Source organism: Carcharodon carcharias, chromosome 1, assembly GCF_017639515.1.
Source record: "Carcharodon carcharias isolate sCarCar2 chromosome 1, sCarCar2.pri, whole genome shotgun sequence".
In the NCBI taxonomy this organism is placed as follows: Eukaryota; Metazoa; Chordata; class Chondrichthyes; order Lamniformes; family Lamnidae; genus Carcharodon; species Carcharodon carcharias.
In genome coordinates, this window is record NC_054467.1 from 18982080 (window position 1) to 18997603 (window position 15524).

General features: G+C 47.3%; 1 protein-coding gene across 1 annotated transcript; it reads left to right on the plus strand.

Moving 5' to 3' along the window:
* Positions 1-48: 48 nt before the first annotated feature.
* Positions 49-10688, plus strand: atp5meb (ATP synthase membrane subunit eb). Its single transcript, XM_041197278.1, has 4 exons — positions 49-192; positions 7590-7644; positions 7996-8094; positions 10527-10688. The coding sequence occupies exons 1-4, from the start codon at positions 157-159 to the stop codon at positions 10550-10552; spliced, it is 216 nt and encodes a 71-aa protein (XP_041053212.1). The 5' UTR covers positions 49-156; the 3' UTR covers positions 10553-10688.
* The last annotated feature ends 4836 nt before the right edge of the window (positions 10689-15524 follow it).

Below are 15524 nucleotides of genomic sequence, written 5' to 3' on the forward strand. Positions count from 1 at the left end.
ACCCGGATTCAAAACTTTTGACCAACCAGGAGACATGGCCCGCGCGTGATGACGTAATGCGCCACGCTGCTGGGACGAGCCGGCGTGATGTCGTAAGACGCACACGACCTGTCGCTGGTTTCTTCTTCCTCCCGGTAAGACTCGCTGACGGTGGCCATGGTTCCTCCGGTGCAGGTGTCGCCTTTAATCAAGGTAAGGGAGCGGGGATCCAGGGGGTGGGGGAGCGACGTTGGCGGTCAGGCCCCGCGGCGCCGAGCTGTCGGAGAGCGTCTTCCCTGCGCCCGGGCCTAGTGGAGCCTGAACTAAGGTCAAAGCAGGACCTTGGGACAGGGACAGAGTGGAGCTCGGGCACAGAGAGAGGAGGGTGAGTTGGGGATAGGCGGGGGGAGGTGTTTGGGGATGAGGAGGGGGGGGCGGGGTTTGGGGTGGGATATGAGGAAGGGGGGGGTTTGGTGGGGGGGGTTGGGGTGGGGGATGAGGAAGAGGGGGGGTGTTGGGGTGGGGGATGAGGAAGAGGGGGGGTGTTGGGGTGGGGGATGAGGAAGGGGGGGTGTTGGGGTGGGGGATGAGGAAGGGGGGGTGTTGGGGTGGGGGATGAGGAAGGGGGGGGTGTTGGGGTGGGGGATGAGGAAGGGGGGGGTGTTGGGGTGGGGGATGAGGAAGGGGGGGGTGTTGGGGTGGGGGATGAGGAAGGGGGGGGGTGTTGGGGTGGGGGATGAGGAAGGGGGGGGTGTTGGGGTGGGGGATGAGGAAGGGGGGGGTGTTGGGGTGGGGGATGAGGAAGGGGGGGGTGTTGGGGTGGGGGATGAGGAAGGGGGGGGGGTGTTGGGGTGGGGGATGAGGAAGGGGGGGGGTGTTGGGGTGGGGGATGAGGAAGGGGGGGTGTTGGGGTGGGGGATGAGGAAGGGGGGGTGTTGGGGTGGAGGATGAGGAAGGGGGGGTGTTGGGGTGGGGGATGAGGAAGGGGGGGTGTTGGGGTGGGGGATGAGGAAGGGGGGGGTGTTGGGGTGGGGGATGAGGAAGGGGGGGGTTTGGGGTGGGGGTTGAGGAAGGGGGGGGTTTGGGGTGGGGGTTGAGGAAGGGGGGGGTTTGGGGTGGGGGATGAGGAAGGGGGGGGTTGGGGTAGGGGATGAGGAAGGGGGGGTTTGGGGTGGGGGTTGAGGAAGGGGGGGGTTTGGGGTGGGGGTTGAGGAAGGGGGGGGTTTGGGGTGGGGGTTGAGGAAGGGGGGGGTTTGGGGTGGGGGTTGAGGAAGGGGGGGGTTTGGGGTGGGGGATGAGGAAGGGGGGGTTTGGGGTGGGGGTTGAGGAAGGGGGGGGGTTTGGGGTGGGGGATGAGGATGGGGGGGTTTGGGGTGGGGGTTGAGGAAGGGGGGGGTTTGGGGTGGGGGTTGAGGAAGGGGGGGGTTTGGGGTGGGGGTTGAGGAAGGGGGGGTTTGGGGTGGGGGTTGAGGAAGGGGGGGGGGTTTGGGGTGGGGGATGAGGATGGGGGGGTTTGGGGTGGGGGTTGAGGAAGGGGGGGGTTTGGGGTGGGGGATGAGGATGGGGGGGTTTGGGGTGGGGGTTGAGGAAGGGGGGGGTTTGGGGTGGGGGTTGAGGAAGGGGGGGGTTTGGGGTGGGGGTTGAGGAAGTGGGGGTTGAGGAAGGGGTGGGGGTTGAGGAAGGGGTGGGGGTTGAGGAAGGGGTGGGGGTTGAGGAAGGGGTGGGGGTTGAGGAAGGGGTGGGGGTTGAGGAAGGGGTGGGGGATGAGGAAGGGGTGGGGGATGAGGAAGGGGTGGGGGATGAGGAAGGGGTGGGGGATGAGGAAGGGGTGGGGGATGAGGAAGGGGGGGTTTGGGGTGGGGGATGAGGAAGGGGGGGTTTGGGGTGGGGGATGAGGATGGGGGGGTTTGGGGTGGGGGTTGAGGAAGGGGGGGGTTTGGGGTGGGGGTTGAGGAAGGGGGGGTTTGGGGTGGGGGTTGAGGAAGTGGGGGTTGAGGAAGGGGTGGGTGTTGAGGAAGGGTGGGGGTTGAGGAAGGGGTGGGGGTTGAGGAAGGGGGGGGGTTTGAGGGTGGGGGATGAGGAAGGGGGGGTTTGGGGTGGGGGATGAGGATGGGGGGGGGTTTGGGGTGGGGGATGAGGAAGGGGGGGTTTGGAGGGTGGGGGATGAGGAAGGGGGGGGTTTGGGGTGGGGGATGAGGAAGGGGGGGTTTGGGGTGGGGGATGAGGAAGGGGGGGTTTGGGGTGGGGGATGAGGAAGGGGGGGGTTTGGGGTGGCGGATGAGGAAGGGGGGGGTTTGGGGTGGCGGATGAGGAAGGGGTGGGGGGATGAGGAAGGGGTGGGGGGATGAGGAAGGGGTGGGGGGATGAGGAAGGGGTGGGGGGATGAGGAAGGGGTGGGGGGATGAGGAAGGGGTGGGGGGATGAGGAAGGGGTGGGGGGATGAGGAAGGGGTGGGGGGGATGAGGAAGGGGTGGGGGGGATGAGGAAGGGGTGGGGGGATGAGGAAGGGGTGGGGGGATGAGGAAGGGGTGGGGGGGATGAGGAAGGGGTGGGGGGGATGAGGAAGGGGTGGGGGGGATGAGGAAGGGGTGGGGGGGATGAGGAAGGGGTGGGGGGGATGAGGAAGGGGTGGGGGGATGAGGAAGGGGTGGGGGGGATGAGGAAGGGGTGGGGGGGATGAGGAAGGGGTGGGGGGGATGAGGAAGGGGTGGGGGGGATGAGGAAGGGGTGGGGGATGAGGAAGGGGTGGGGGGATGAGGAAGGGGGGGTTTTGGGGTGGGGGGATGAGGAAGGGGGGGTTTTGGGGTGGGGGATGAGGAAGAGGGGTGGTTTTGGGGTGGGGGATGAGGAAGGGGGGGGGTTTGGGGTGGGGGATGAGGAAGGGGGGGGGTTTGGGGTGGGGGATGAGGAAGGGGGGGGGTTTGGGGTGGGGGATGAGGAAGGGGGGGTTTGGGGTGGGGGATGAGGAAGGGGGGGGGTTTGGGGTGGGGGATGAAGTGGGGGTATTTGGGGGCGGAGGTTGAGGAAGGGGGTGCCTTTTGGGGCGGAGGTTGAGGAAGGGGGTGCCTTTTGGGGCGGAGGTTGAGGAAGGGGGGTGCCTTTTGGGGCGGAGGTTGAGGAAGGGGGGTGCCTTTTGGGGCGGAGGTTGAGGAAGGGGTGTTCCTTTTGGGGCGGAGGTTGAGGAAGGGGGGTGCCTTTTGGGGCGGAGGTTGAGGAAGGGGGGTGCCTTTTGGGGCGGAGGTTGAGGAAGGGGGGTGCCTTTTGGGGCGGAGGTTGAGGAAGGGGGGTGCCTTTTGGGGCGGAGGTTGAGGAAGGGGGGGTGCCTTTTGGGGCGGAGGTTGAGGAAGGGGGTGCCTTTTGGGGCGGAGGTTGAGGAAGGGGGTGCCTTTTGGGGCGGAGGTTGAGGAAGGGGGGGTGCCTTTTGGGGCGGAGGTTGAGGAAGGGGGGTGCCTTTTGGGGCGGAGGTTGAGGAAGGGGGGTGCCTTTTGGGGCGGAGGTTGAGGAAGGGGGGTGCCTTTTGGGGCGGAGGTTGAGGAAGGGGGGTGCCTTTTGGGGCGGAGGTTGAGGAAGGGGGGTGCCTTTTGGGGCGGAAGTTGAGGAAGGGGGGTGCCTTTTGGGGCGGAGGTTGAGGAAGGGGGGTGCCTTTTGGGGCGGAGGTTGAGGAAGGGGGGTGCCTTTTGGGGCGGAGGTTGAGGAAGGGGGGTGCCTTTTGGGGCGGAGGTTGAGGAAGGGGGGTGCCTTTTGGGGCGGAGGTTGAGGAAGGGGGGTGCCTTTTGGGGCGGTGGTTGAGGAAGGGGGGTGCCTTTTGGGGCGGAGGTTGAGGAAGGGGGGTGCTTTTTGGGGCGGAGGTTGAGGAAGGGAGGTGCCTTTTGGGGCGGAGGTTGAGGAAGGGGGGGCTTTTGGGGCGGGGAGCAGTGGTGGTTTGGGTAGGGGGTAACTTGGAATTGCAGGGAGGGGAGACTGAATCTCTGAAGTAACATCGATTCAGGTTAGATTTTTCTAGGGCCCTTATTTGCAGCTTAGGTTTTTGCTGCCTATTTCCAACCAAGGGACTCGTAGAAAACTGTCCGATGATCAATTCTCTGCTTTCTACAGATAGTATTCAGCAAGGTCAAAGATAGGTGGAATAGTGATTTTACACACAGCAATGTTAAAGATAGGAGGAATAGTGATTTTACGCACTAAGTATGTACCTTATTGAGGTCGCTCCCTCTTGAGTCCTGAAATAATTCACATTGGAGTAATGATATGTGAATTGTCTTCAGTAGCCCGGCCTTTAGGTGTTCAGGGTTGGAATTTGCTGGAAAGATAATGGTGGCACACATGGCACGCTGTTATTAATGTGCAAAATTCTAGCAGTTTGAGTTGATTCTCAATTGACGGGCCGTCTTGAGATAGTCCTTGAATTGCACATTGTGACGGTTTGCACTGCTCTGTAATTAGCGTTGCAAAAACACATCTCATCTTTGAGAGTTTCATAAAGCTTGTGCAGTTGCACATTAATTGCCCATTAAACTCATCACAGGACGTTTAGTTTAGTAATCAACACAAAAGTACCATCAATGACATTTTGGCTAATCAAGCTCTGGCCCAGAAAGTGAGCAATTAAATATGGAGCCTCCTTCCTTCAGCTGGTGAATTGTTGGAGTTTTTTCTTGTGTACCTTTTCTACTTTCAGTCTTTTCCTCTGTTTGTTTCTCTTTCAGAGCCTGATTTGATATTTCATTCGCCCAATCCAATTCACCCTCCTCAGTCCTTCCTCTGTTTTTCAATCATTAGAATCTCATTGGCTAAGGAGCTGCACTGTTCGTCCTGCTGTTCACCAAGGTCTTAGGTGTCCTTTTGCCTTTGCCATGTTGCTACCTGCTCGTGCTTCGAACAGCTAACAGGGAAAAAGGAGTTTGAGCAGAAGTGTGCAAGAGAAAGAATAACCAGTTCATTAGATGCCCCCTCCAGCAAATTCTGACCCAATGAGTTATTGTGGATGGAGAAGACATCTTGTATTTAAATGGCGTCTTTAGCATAGAAAGGCAATTCACAGGAGTGTTTCCGAGCTCAATTTGGCACTGGACCACAGGAAAAAATATTAGGACAGATGAACAAATGCTTCATCCAAATGATAGGAATGTTTCTGAGGGGAAGAGGGAGACGGGGAGGGAATCCCAGAGCTAAGAACATAATAGGAGCAGGTACCGATGCATAGTGGCAGCAGCATGCACCATATACAAGATGCAATGCAGCAAATTGCCAAGTTTCCTTCGACAGTGCCTTCCAAACCTGCGACCTCAACCACAAGGGCAACAGATGCATGGTAATGCCATCAACTGCAGGTTCCCCTCCAAGCTGCACATCATCCTGACTTGGGGCTATATCGCTGTTCCTTCTGTCACTGGGTCAAAATCCTGAAACTCCCTAACAGCATTGTGGGTGTACCTACACCAGATGGATTACAGCGGTGCAAGAAGGTGGCTCACCACCGCCTTAAGGGCAACTAGGGATAAGCAACAACCACCTTGAATAAATTCAATGAACCAAATGCCACTGCTCTCTGGGGTAGAGAATTTTAAAGATTAATAATCCTCAGCAGAAATTCCTTCTCCTCCTCCATCATATATTGGAGACCCTTTATTTTGTTGTCCCTAGTTCTGGACTCTCCCATGAGGGGAAACATCCTTTCAGTATTTACCTTGTCAAGCCTTTTCACAATCTTATGTTTCAATACGATCACCGCTCTCTAAACTCCAATGAGTACAGGCTCAACCTTTCCTCATGATACAATCCTTTCATCCCTGAAATCAACTGAGTAAATCTTCTCTGAACTGCTTCCAATGCAAGTATATCCCTCAAATAAGGAGACCAAAACTCTGTGCAGTACTCTAGGTGTAGTCTTACCAAAGCCATGTATATTTGTAGCAAGACTTCCCTACTTTTATACACCATCCCCCTTGCAATAAAGACCAACATTCCATTTGCCTTCAGACTTACTTGCTGTACCTTGCATTCTAACTTTGAGATTCATGTACAAGGACACGCTGATCCCTCTGTATCACAGCATTCTGCAGTCTCTCCGTTCAAATAATCTGCTTTCCAATTCGTCCCACTAAAATGGACAGTCTCATATTTTCCAACATTATACTCCACCTGCCAAATTTTTGCGCACTCATTTAACCCATCTGTATCCCTTTGCACAGTCTGTCCTCCTCGCAACTTGTTTTCTTACTCATCTTTGTATCATCAGCAAATCATGCCACAATACACTCTGTTGCTTCATCCAAGCCGTTAATATAGATTGTTAGCAGTTGAGGCCCCAGCACTGATCCCTGTGGCACTTCACTGGTTAGGGTTTGCCAATCTGAAAATGACCCAAATTATCCCGACCCTGTTTCCTATTTCTGAGTTGAGGCAGTTGATGGCACGCTGCCAATGACAGTGAATAAAATTGGCGGGGGGGGGTGACTCATGGAAATAAGTGCAGAAAAGAGGTAGCCCTTGGTGTAATTAAATTATAAATACAGGTAACGAAGGGGGAAATGACTAGCTCAGTTGACTCCCCACAAATGCAGATATCGGTAAATAATTTTAATTATTGTTTATCGCCTCCATTACCAAAGTAAATTAACTCATGAATGTAAGTAACTGAATTCACATTCTATCTAAAGTCAAATGTAAACTTGATCTATTTCAGAAATTTTATTTGAGGCGTGAAGGAACTCTGCTTTTATTAGATATGACAATCTTTCAGTGATTTCATCTCCCATAAATGTAATCAACAAGAACTTCTAATTGAAGCATTGGCACAGTGTTACAACTTTTTCTAATACATCCACAAATCGGCTCACTATTTTGTGCAGTTTTATATACAGAAGTATTTCTTTGAGGGGCAAACATTGAGAATCTGTAGTATTGAGCCAGAGTTTGCAGTCAAAATAATGGCAAGGCAAAAGTTGCTGTCTGAGTTGTGCTGTTAAGCTACACAAAAAAGGCATTTTTTCTTTAACCTTGCCTTTTTTTTTGGAACCTGGTGTATTTGCCCATTTACTGGCTATTAAACTCGCCAAAGAAACTTAATTCCCATATTACAAGCGTATGCATCATTATAACAGTGTTAACAAATGTCACCGTCGAGCCCTGGCACCCAAAATTAACTATTACATGTGTGGTGTCTCATTCCTTTAGGGTTTTAATTCTTGGGAGATTTAAAGTTGAATTTTACTACTTTTTTGTGTGTTTGGCTCTGTAATTCATTTGCTGTTGAATTTGTCTCCTTTACTTGGTGCTCCTCAATCCTCCTTGTGTTTACTTCTCAGTTCTTGTATCTCATTGGTTAAGGAGTTGCCTGTTACTTGCCCTGTTCACTCTGATCCAAGGTGTCCTGTTTCCCTCACTGCGCCATTAGCAGCTTGCACTTTTAACAACTTTGTGGGCAAAACATTTTGAGCTGAAGGTGTGCAGAGGCAAGTCTGACAAACAAGGAACACTGTGAGATGTCCCATGCAGCAAACACTTGCCCATTGTGATTACATAGATCCTGTAATATAACTCCAGTGGGAGTTCACTCTGGAGAGTGAAGTGATGCTGCTACAGTAAACCTGTATTATATTCTGTTACAGATGGCTAGGTATTCTGCATTGCTGGTTGGTGTCATCTACGGGAAGAAGCGTTATGGTAAGAGTTTGAGATCATTTTGTCCTCGATGCAGAAATACATTTTTCTAAAAGATTAGAAATTTGTTCCAGGCTATTTGGAGAGTTCAGCTTGAAGTTGACACTGTTTCTTTTAAGTTAATGCTAAATTATGCTTTTAAAAAGTTGCTTCACTTTTTCCATTCACTCCTTAGGTGCTAATCCAACGATTAGTCATAATAGTTGAATAGAGCGATAATTGTACATGATGAAGTTGGCAAGGAGTTGGAATTCCTTCCTTAGGGAAACCAGCTGCAAATAAAAAAAAAAATTCATAATAAGGACAGTTCACATAGAGGTTTAACTGTTCATGTTTATCTATTTTATAATGAAGATTATCTAAAGCCTGTTGCTGAAGAGGAGAGGAGAGTTGAGGCTGAAGAAAAAAAGAAACGAGAGGAGCTTGAGCGCATTGCGAAACAATTGGCAGAAGGTATTTGAAAAATAAATTATGGGTACAGTGGCATGGAATCAATAATGTATTGGTGCCAGTTAAGGAAAGCAAAAGCTGTACGTGCCTACAAACATATATAGTGTAATTTTAGATCAGGAAAGTAGGAACATGGTAGGTCATTCAGCCTTTGAACCTATTCTGCCATTCAGTTGCACTCCGGCTGATTCTACCTCAACCCAATTTTCCTGGCTTAACTCCGTATACCTTAATACCCTTAACCTAACAAAAATCTATCAATCTCAGCCTTCAACATTTCAGTTGACCAAACATCCACAAGCTTTTTCGAAGCAAGTTCCAGATTTCCACTACCCTTTATGTAGAGAAGAAAAATGCCTCCTGCTTTCATTCCTACATTAAAATTCCCACTTGATTGAAGCATATAAAATCCTGAGGGGTCTTGACAAGGTGGATGTGGAAAGGATTTTTCCTCATGTGGAAGAATCCAGGACTGGGGGCCACTGTTTAAAAATAAGCGGTCATCCATTTAGGAAAGAGATGAGAATTTTTTTCTGAGGGTGGTGAGTCTTTGGAACTCTCTTCCTCAAAAGGCATTGAAAACAGAGTCTTTGAATATTTTCAAGGCAGAGCTAGATAGATTCTTGATTAACAAATGGGCGAAAGGTTATCAAGAGGTAGGCGGAAGTGTGGAGTTGAGGTTACAATCAGATCAGTCATGATCTTATTGAATGGCGGCAGGCTCAAGGGGCTGAGTGACCTACCCCTCCTAATTCATATGTTGGTATGTAAATGGTTCGGCTCTCATTTTAAGATTGTGCTCCCTTGTTCTGGATTCTACCACCTGAGGAAACTGCTATGTAACTACTTGATCATTTTAAACATTTCATTTAGATCGCCCCTCAACTTTCTAAACTTAAGGGACTAGAAGTCAAGTTTTATGCAGTCTGTTTCATAGATTAACTCTATAAATGCTTTAAGTTCTGGCGAATCTCTGCGGTACCCCTTCCAAAGCCAGTACATCCATCCTTCCTGGGGATTGGTGCCCAGAACTCAACCAGATGAAGGCTGACCAAGGCTCTCTACAATTGAAACATCACTTCCTCACATTGTCCTCAGCCTGTTCCATGAATCTATTATTACCACCAATTCTATCTCTCTCAAAACAAAAACAGAATTGCCTGGAAAATCTCAGCAGGTCTGGCAGCATCGGCGGAGAAGAAAAGAGTTTCTTCTCCGCTGATGCTGCCAGACCTGCTGAGCTTTTCCAGGTAATTCTGTTTTTGTTTTGGATTTCCAGCATCCGCAGTTTTTTTGTTTTTAATTCTATCTCTCTCCCTGGCCGCTGCCTTCATTCAAACCAGTCCGTTCACAATCTCAACTTCCTGTTTGACCTTGAGCTGAGCTTCCAATTTCATATCCCACCCATCACAAAAGTGGGTTATTTCCACCTCTATAACATTGCACATTTCCAACCAGCCTCAGCCCATCTGCTGCTGAAACCATCATCCATACTTTATCTCCAGACTCAGCCATATCAATGCTCTCCTGGATAGCATCCCATCTTCCACGCTCTAAGCCTGAGCTCATCCAAAACTTGGCTGCCCATAATCCTACCTTGCATCAAATCTCACTTCATCATCACTCTGTGCTAGCTGACCTACAATGGTTCCCAGTTCTCTCATGATTTATTTAAAATTCTCTTCCTCGTGTTTTCATTTTCAAATTGCTTCATGACCTCACCTCTTCCTAATTGTGTGACTATCTCCAGCTCCTCAAACTGCCCCCCCTCCTTCCAAAACTCTGCGTTCTTCCAACTTGGGTCTTTTGTACATCCCACATTCCCTTCACTGCACCATTGGTGGCTGTGACTTCGGTCACCTTGGCTGTAAATTCTTTCCAGCTTCCACTCCTTTTAACACCTGACTTAAAACTGCCTCTCTATTCATCATCATTCCTAATAGCTCCTTTGACACAACTTTGATTTCTGTCTGATTTTTGTTTTTGTGAATCATCTTGGAATGGCATTCCAAGTAAAGGTTAAACATATAAATGTAAATTTGTTAAACGAGGGTTTGAATTTAGCCCAGACTGATGGAAATGTCATCTGCCTGGTTATGCTATTTTCCACAGCATTAAGCTGAATACTAGCCATGGAATCAGGTGCTATCACACTGGCGCAGGGATGCTTTTGAGACTAGAGGAGGAAGAGGGGAGAGATTGTATGGGGCAAGAGGGTGACTGTGTGTCGGCAGGATCTGGAAGCAAAGGAGCTTTGCCCTGTATCTGTCCCAGGACATCTTGATCCTTGTGCTAAGTACCCAACTTGGCAGAGAGATTTTCCAATGCTACCATCCCTTAGTTTGAGCATAACATTTAATCCATACAGTTTTAAAAATATTTTAATTGTGTATGTAGCACATATACATAAAAAGTAAATTTATTTCTCATTTCAGCTAATGAAGACACTATTTTGAAATGATTACCATTAAAAACAGATGAAGAGTCAGCATGCTGCCCTCTTGATTTGCTAGTATGGACTTGTCAGATGTATCTATTCAGCACACATTTTTGGTGTGCTTTTCCAATGAGCGAGAATAAATTTTATTTGAACAACATACTGTCTTTTGTTAATTTTATGCCTTTGAAATCTATTGTGGAGAAGTTGCCAACTGTTTATTTACCAAATGTATGCTTTTGAATTTCAAGACCATGGGTCAGTTTGGCAGATGTTTGTCATCTTTGAAGGTTTACAGTTTGTTTTATAACTGTTCACAGTTTAGAACAGCTGGAAATTCTGCTGAATACTGACCAGTATATACAGTGAAAGCCAAATTTGTGGGCAAAAGTAAAATATTTTCAGTAATTTACATCTATTGTGGTTTTAGTTTGTCAATGAAAGCTACAGAATCCAACTCCTGGGAATGCATGTTTTGTACTGCTGTCCCTCTTAAACCATCTCCCTTCCTTTGAGACACTATTTTAAAACTCAGCTCTTTCAGCAAGCTTTGCCACCACCTAATAGTCCCCGCTGAGGTCCAATTTTGTAGTTGCTATATAAATGAAGGTTGCAGCTTTTGCAGTTTTTGTTGAGAATGGATAGAATACAAGCTGGATGATGAATATGATTGGTTTACAATTCAACTGAATTCATATTTTTACATTAGAAGCACATCCAGCTGACAAGCTGAGTGCAACAGACAAAAGTCTGAATTTCTTTGGTCTTGCTCTCTCACTGTAACATTAATGGCAGTTTGGCAGAAACCCCGTTTACGCAGCGACTTTGGAAAAGTTACACTCGTGTGGCAGAACACCTCTAATAGTGTTCTTCCACATCATAATTGCAGTCTTTTCTCTGAACAAATGAATGGAATTTCAAATGCAAACAAAGCCTCCGTATACTATCCAGCCTATGTTTTGTTCATAGTTATAAAATAGAAACACTAAATTAGTGGTAATAGAAATGGAAACAGATCTATTATGAACCAATCGCAAAACATTGCAGTGTTTGGAGAGATTGTTAAAAACTTACAAAATTGCTCTGAACACCCTACTTCCCTGCCAATACTGCTAAACTTGTGTTCTCCCATACCCACTGCTAGCCAGTAGCACAATCCTATCAGTTAGCCAAACCACATCTTCCAATCTTCCATTCTGCATAATAATCATGATTTCATTTGTAAAACATGAAATAGGAGCAGAAGTATGCTATTTGTCCCCTTGAACCTGCTCTGCCATTCAGTAAGATTTGATTATGGCCTTAACTCCATTTTCCTGCCTAACCACCCTCACCCTGCCCACCAAACCCTTGACTCCCTCATAGATCAAGTATCTGTCTAACTCAGCCTTGAATATATTCTTGACCTTCTCATTTGTAGATTCCTTGGTAATGAGCATGGGGTCATATGTCACATGTCTGATGCCATTCTGCTTTGCTGCTTCCCATTCTTTCGGGGAGGCTATTTCATATCATGCCGTGAAAGAGCTGTAACATTCTGCAAACTGAAATACAGTCAAATCTAATCCCATCATTTTTTTCCCCCAACAATAACTTCATCCTTGGATTGGTTGTTTGAACTGACCAGATGATGTGCAACCTCAGTACCCTATTTGACCTGAGCTAAACTTCATACCATGTGGTATCTCCATTATTAGGACTACTGACTTCTGCCTGTGTAACATTGCTTGCCTTTGTCCACCCCACACCGCTCAAGTCACTTTTCTCAAGCAGAGACTTGTGCCCTCCCTGCTGGAATTCCAGTCCTACCCTACACAAGCTTCAACTTCCGAAACCCTGCTGTCTACATTCATTCTATCTTACCTGCTCACCACCTCTGTCCTTGCAGATCTCCACTAGCCTCCTGTCCTCCAAGTATATTGGATAAGAAAACTTTGTCCTTTTTTTTTTTTTACAAATTCCTTTGTAGCATCACTCCGTCCTACCTCACTTTTTGTTCTACATCTCAAACGACACTCTTGTCCTCCAACTCTTTCTGCCAGTTATCTAATGAGTGATGGAATTTTCAGCCACTTCACTTCTAATTTCTTTACCTTGCTGCTTTTCTCCCCATTTTAACAATTTTCAAAATCTCCTTTGAACTATGCTGTTGGCTATCCCTCTGCCACTGTTCAATGTCTGTGTGCTCCTATTTGAAGCTGAAGACCAAAGCTATCAACTGGCGCCCTGCATCATAGTCCCTTGTATAGATCAAGGATTAGACCTGGACAAAGATTCAATGAGACAACTGAGTTTGGGTTTTAGTGTAGCAAAAAATTGACCTGCTGAAACAACAGTTCTAGTGCTTGGAACTATCAGGGGAGTTTTGTTGTAGAGTCTGGACAGGGTTTACAAGATTAATGAAGTCTGCTGCATCATATACTACTTCACCCTCCAAATGGTCATTGCTGTGATTGCTGGAGATAAAGATGGACCAGTGCAACTGGACTTCCAACTTCAACAACTGGCAGAAGAGAACCCTGCCTAGGAGACAAGTGATATCAGGGGACTAATATCATTCAGAAGGAATCTTGTGACCAAGTGATAATAAACAACTTTTACTTAAGTATCTACATTATCCAATGTACACTGTCTGTTGCATGTATGCTGAGTAACCAGGCAAAGAACCAGTTCCTGCTTTTCCCCTCAACATCTGGGTACCATTGCATCTCTCTGCAATGTATTATTTCAGATCCTAAATAATATTTAATAATGTATGAGTGTACCAGTTAACTCAAAATGAATTCCCTCTGGTGCAGGTGTTCAATGTGATTTACCCCTTTGTGATAGTGTATGGTCAATGTCATCTTTCAATTGTATCCAAAGTGTCTGATGGAAGGAAGAAGTGAAGTAGATGGGTGTTGCATGTTGGTCTTTGGCTTGAGAGGCACCTTCACCATGGTAAATGCTATTCCCTTATTGTTGGATACTTCCTCAACATAGAGTTATATGTGGGAGAAAACCATTCGGTAGCACTGAAGTTGCTGAAGCCTTATGTGTACGACTCTTTCAATCTGATTTCACAGAGTAGTGAATCCATGGCCCAAGGTCACTAAAACAGCAGGAGCCAAGAAACAGTTCCAGAAATTTTGAATATAATTGTCAAGCAAATCAGCCACAATAGAGTTTTTGTGAACAGAAAAAAAAAAGCGTTACATTGGATCTCTAATGCTCCACACTCAGGGCAGGGTTGAGTACTGCACAATAAGTGGCTCATCTCTAACGCTTCAAAGGTTCTCTACCTTCTGCAGGACTTATTCAGAAGTTTCAGAGAATCTTCACTACTCACCTGGATGGATGCAGCTGCAACACTCTCAAAAATTCAACACAATCCAGTGCAGAGCTGACCATTCAATCGGTACTCTAGCCTCAATATTCATGTCTTCCAGCATGTCTACTGGCATACTCTGATTGCAGAATTTACCATCTTCAGAATGCATTGCAGCAACCCACCAAGCTTTTGCGAAGGCACCTGTGGTGTAGGTGACTGACCACCTGGATTTTCATGGAGTGAAAGTGTGAATTAATGAACATGGCATTGTATTTAGAGACCCACACTGGATTTTGTGTCATATGTAAGGGTTGCAACGCCTATTATTCTGTGGCGGCTTTTCCCTTCGTAAAGATGATGAAGTTGTTTATGCTTGTGAACAAAACTTAAATTCAGTACCATAATATTGCTTATGGTAATGAAGATCTCAACATTTGTTTGAGAGTATGCATTAGCGCGAAAGGATGCCCAGTATATCAGGACTTGAAATTCATAGATCACAACAATGTTGCTTAATAGAAAATCTACCCCATAACCTTTCCCTGCTCATCGATAATCTCCTCATAAAACTCCATTTGTACTCCTCTGCTCTCTGGGTGTCTCAGCTTATTGTTTCAGTGCACTGTATACAATGTTTCCCAGACTTCCCTGGCCCTTGGATAATGATTCACAGTTATGATAAAAATAAATATAGAAAGCAAAGTAATAAAGAAAGAAATGGTGTTTATATAGCACCTTTCATGGCCTCAGGCCATCCCAAAGTGCTTTACAGCCAATGAAGTTACTTCTAAGTACTGTTATAATGGAGGACATATGGCAGTCAAACTGCACAGAGAGATCTCACAAACAACAATGAAATAGATGACCAGACCATGCTTTGGTGATGTTGGTTGAAGGATAAACATTGACCAGGACACCAGAGAGAATTACTTGCTCTTCTTCAAATAGTGCCATGGAATCCTTTATATTTACCCAAGGGGGTACTTGAATCCTCCATTTGACATTTTATCTGAAAGATGGCACATTCAGCAGTGCAACACTCTTAGTATTTAGAGATTAAATACTCTCTTACTACTGCACTGAAGTGTCAGCTTGGATTATGTGTGTCTCTGCAGTAGGTATTTGAACCTACACCCTCCTAACTCAGAGAAGTGTGCTACCCACTGAGCTAAGAATGACAAATTATAGCTTCATAGAACCTAAGCAGTTTGGCATCATGACTCCCTGGTTCTTAGGCTATATAGATCTATTCCCAAAAAATTGTGAACTATGATAATGGAAGTTATTTATGCTTAGTAAATAGATCAATCAACATTACATTAATTTAAACATTGAACTGAAAGAATATTTTGCCAATTAATACAGATCAGCAACATATTGGACCGGATTTTGCAGTCAGCAGTGGAGTAATGGCACGCCAACAACAGCATCCTCTCCTAAGCCAATTTGCTCAGCATTGAAGCGCTAATCGCTCAAAACCAGCTTTGCTGGGTGGGACGTGACATCTGTGTGCCTGACATGAGCCTTCTGAAGCAATTACTCGACTCTGAATATGGTCACAGCGGGGGAATCCCAGGAAGACAGCAGAAATGTTTAGGAATGCCCTCTGACTTGTGAAGTGTGCCCTCCGACTTATGGGAGACCCTGGCATGTAAGTGACCAAAATGGAGAAGGCTTATTTGGGAA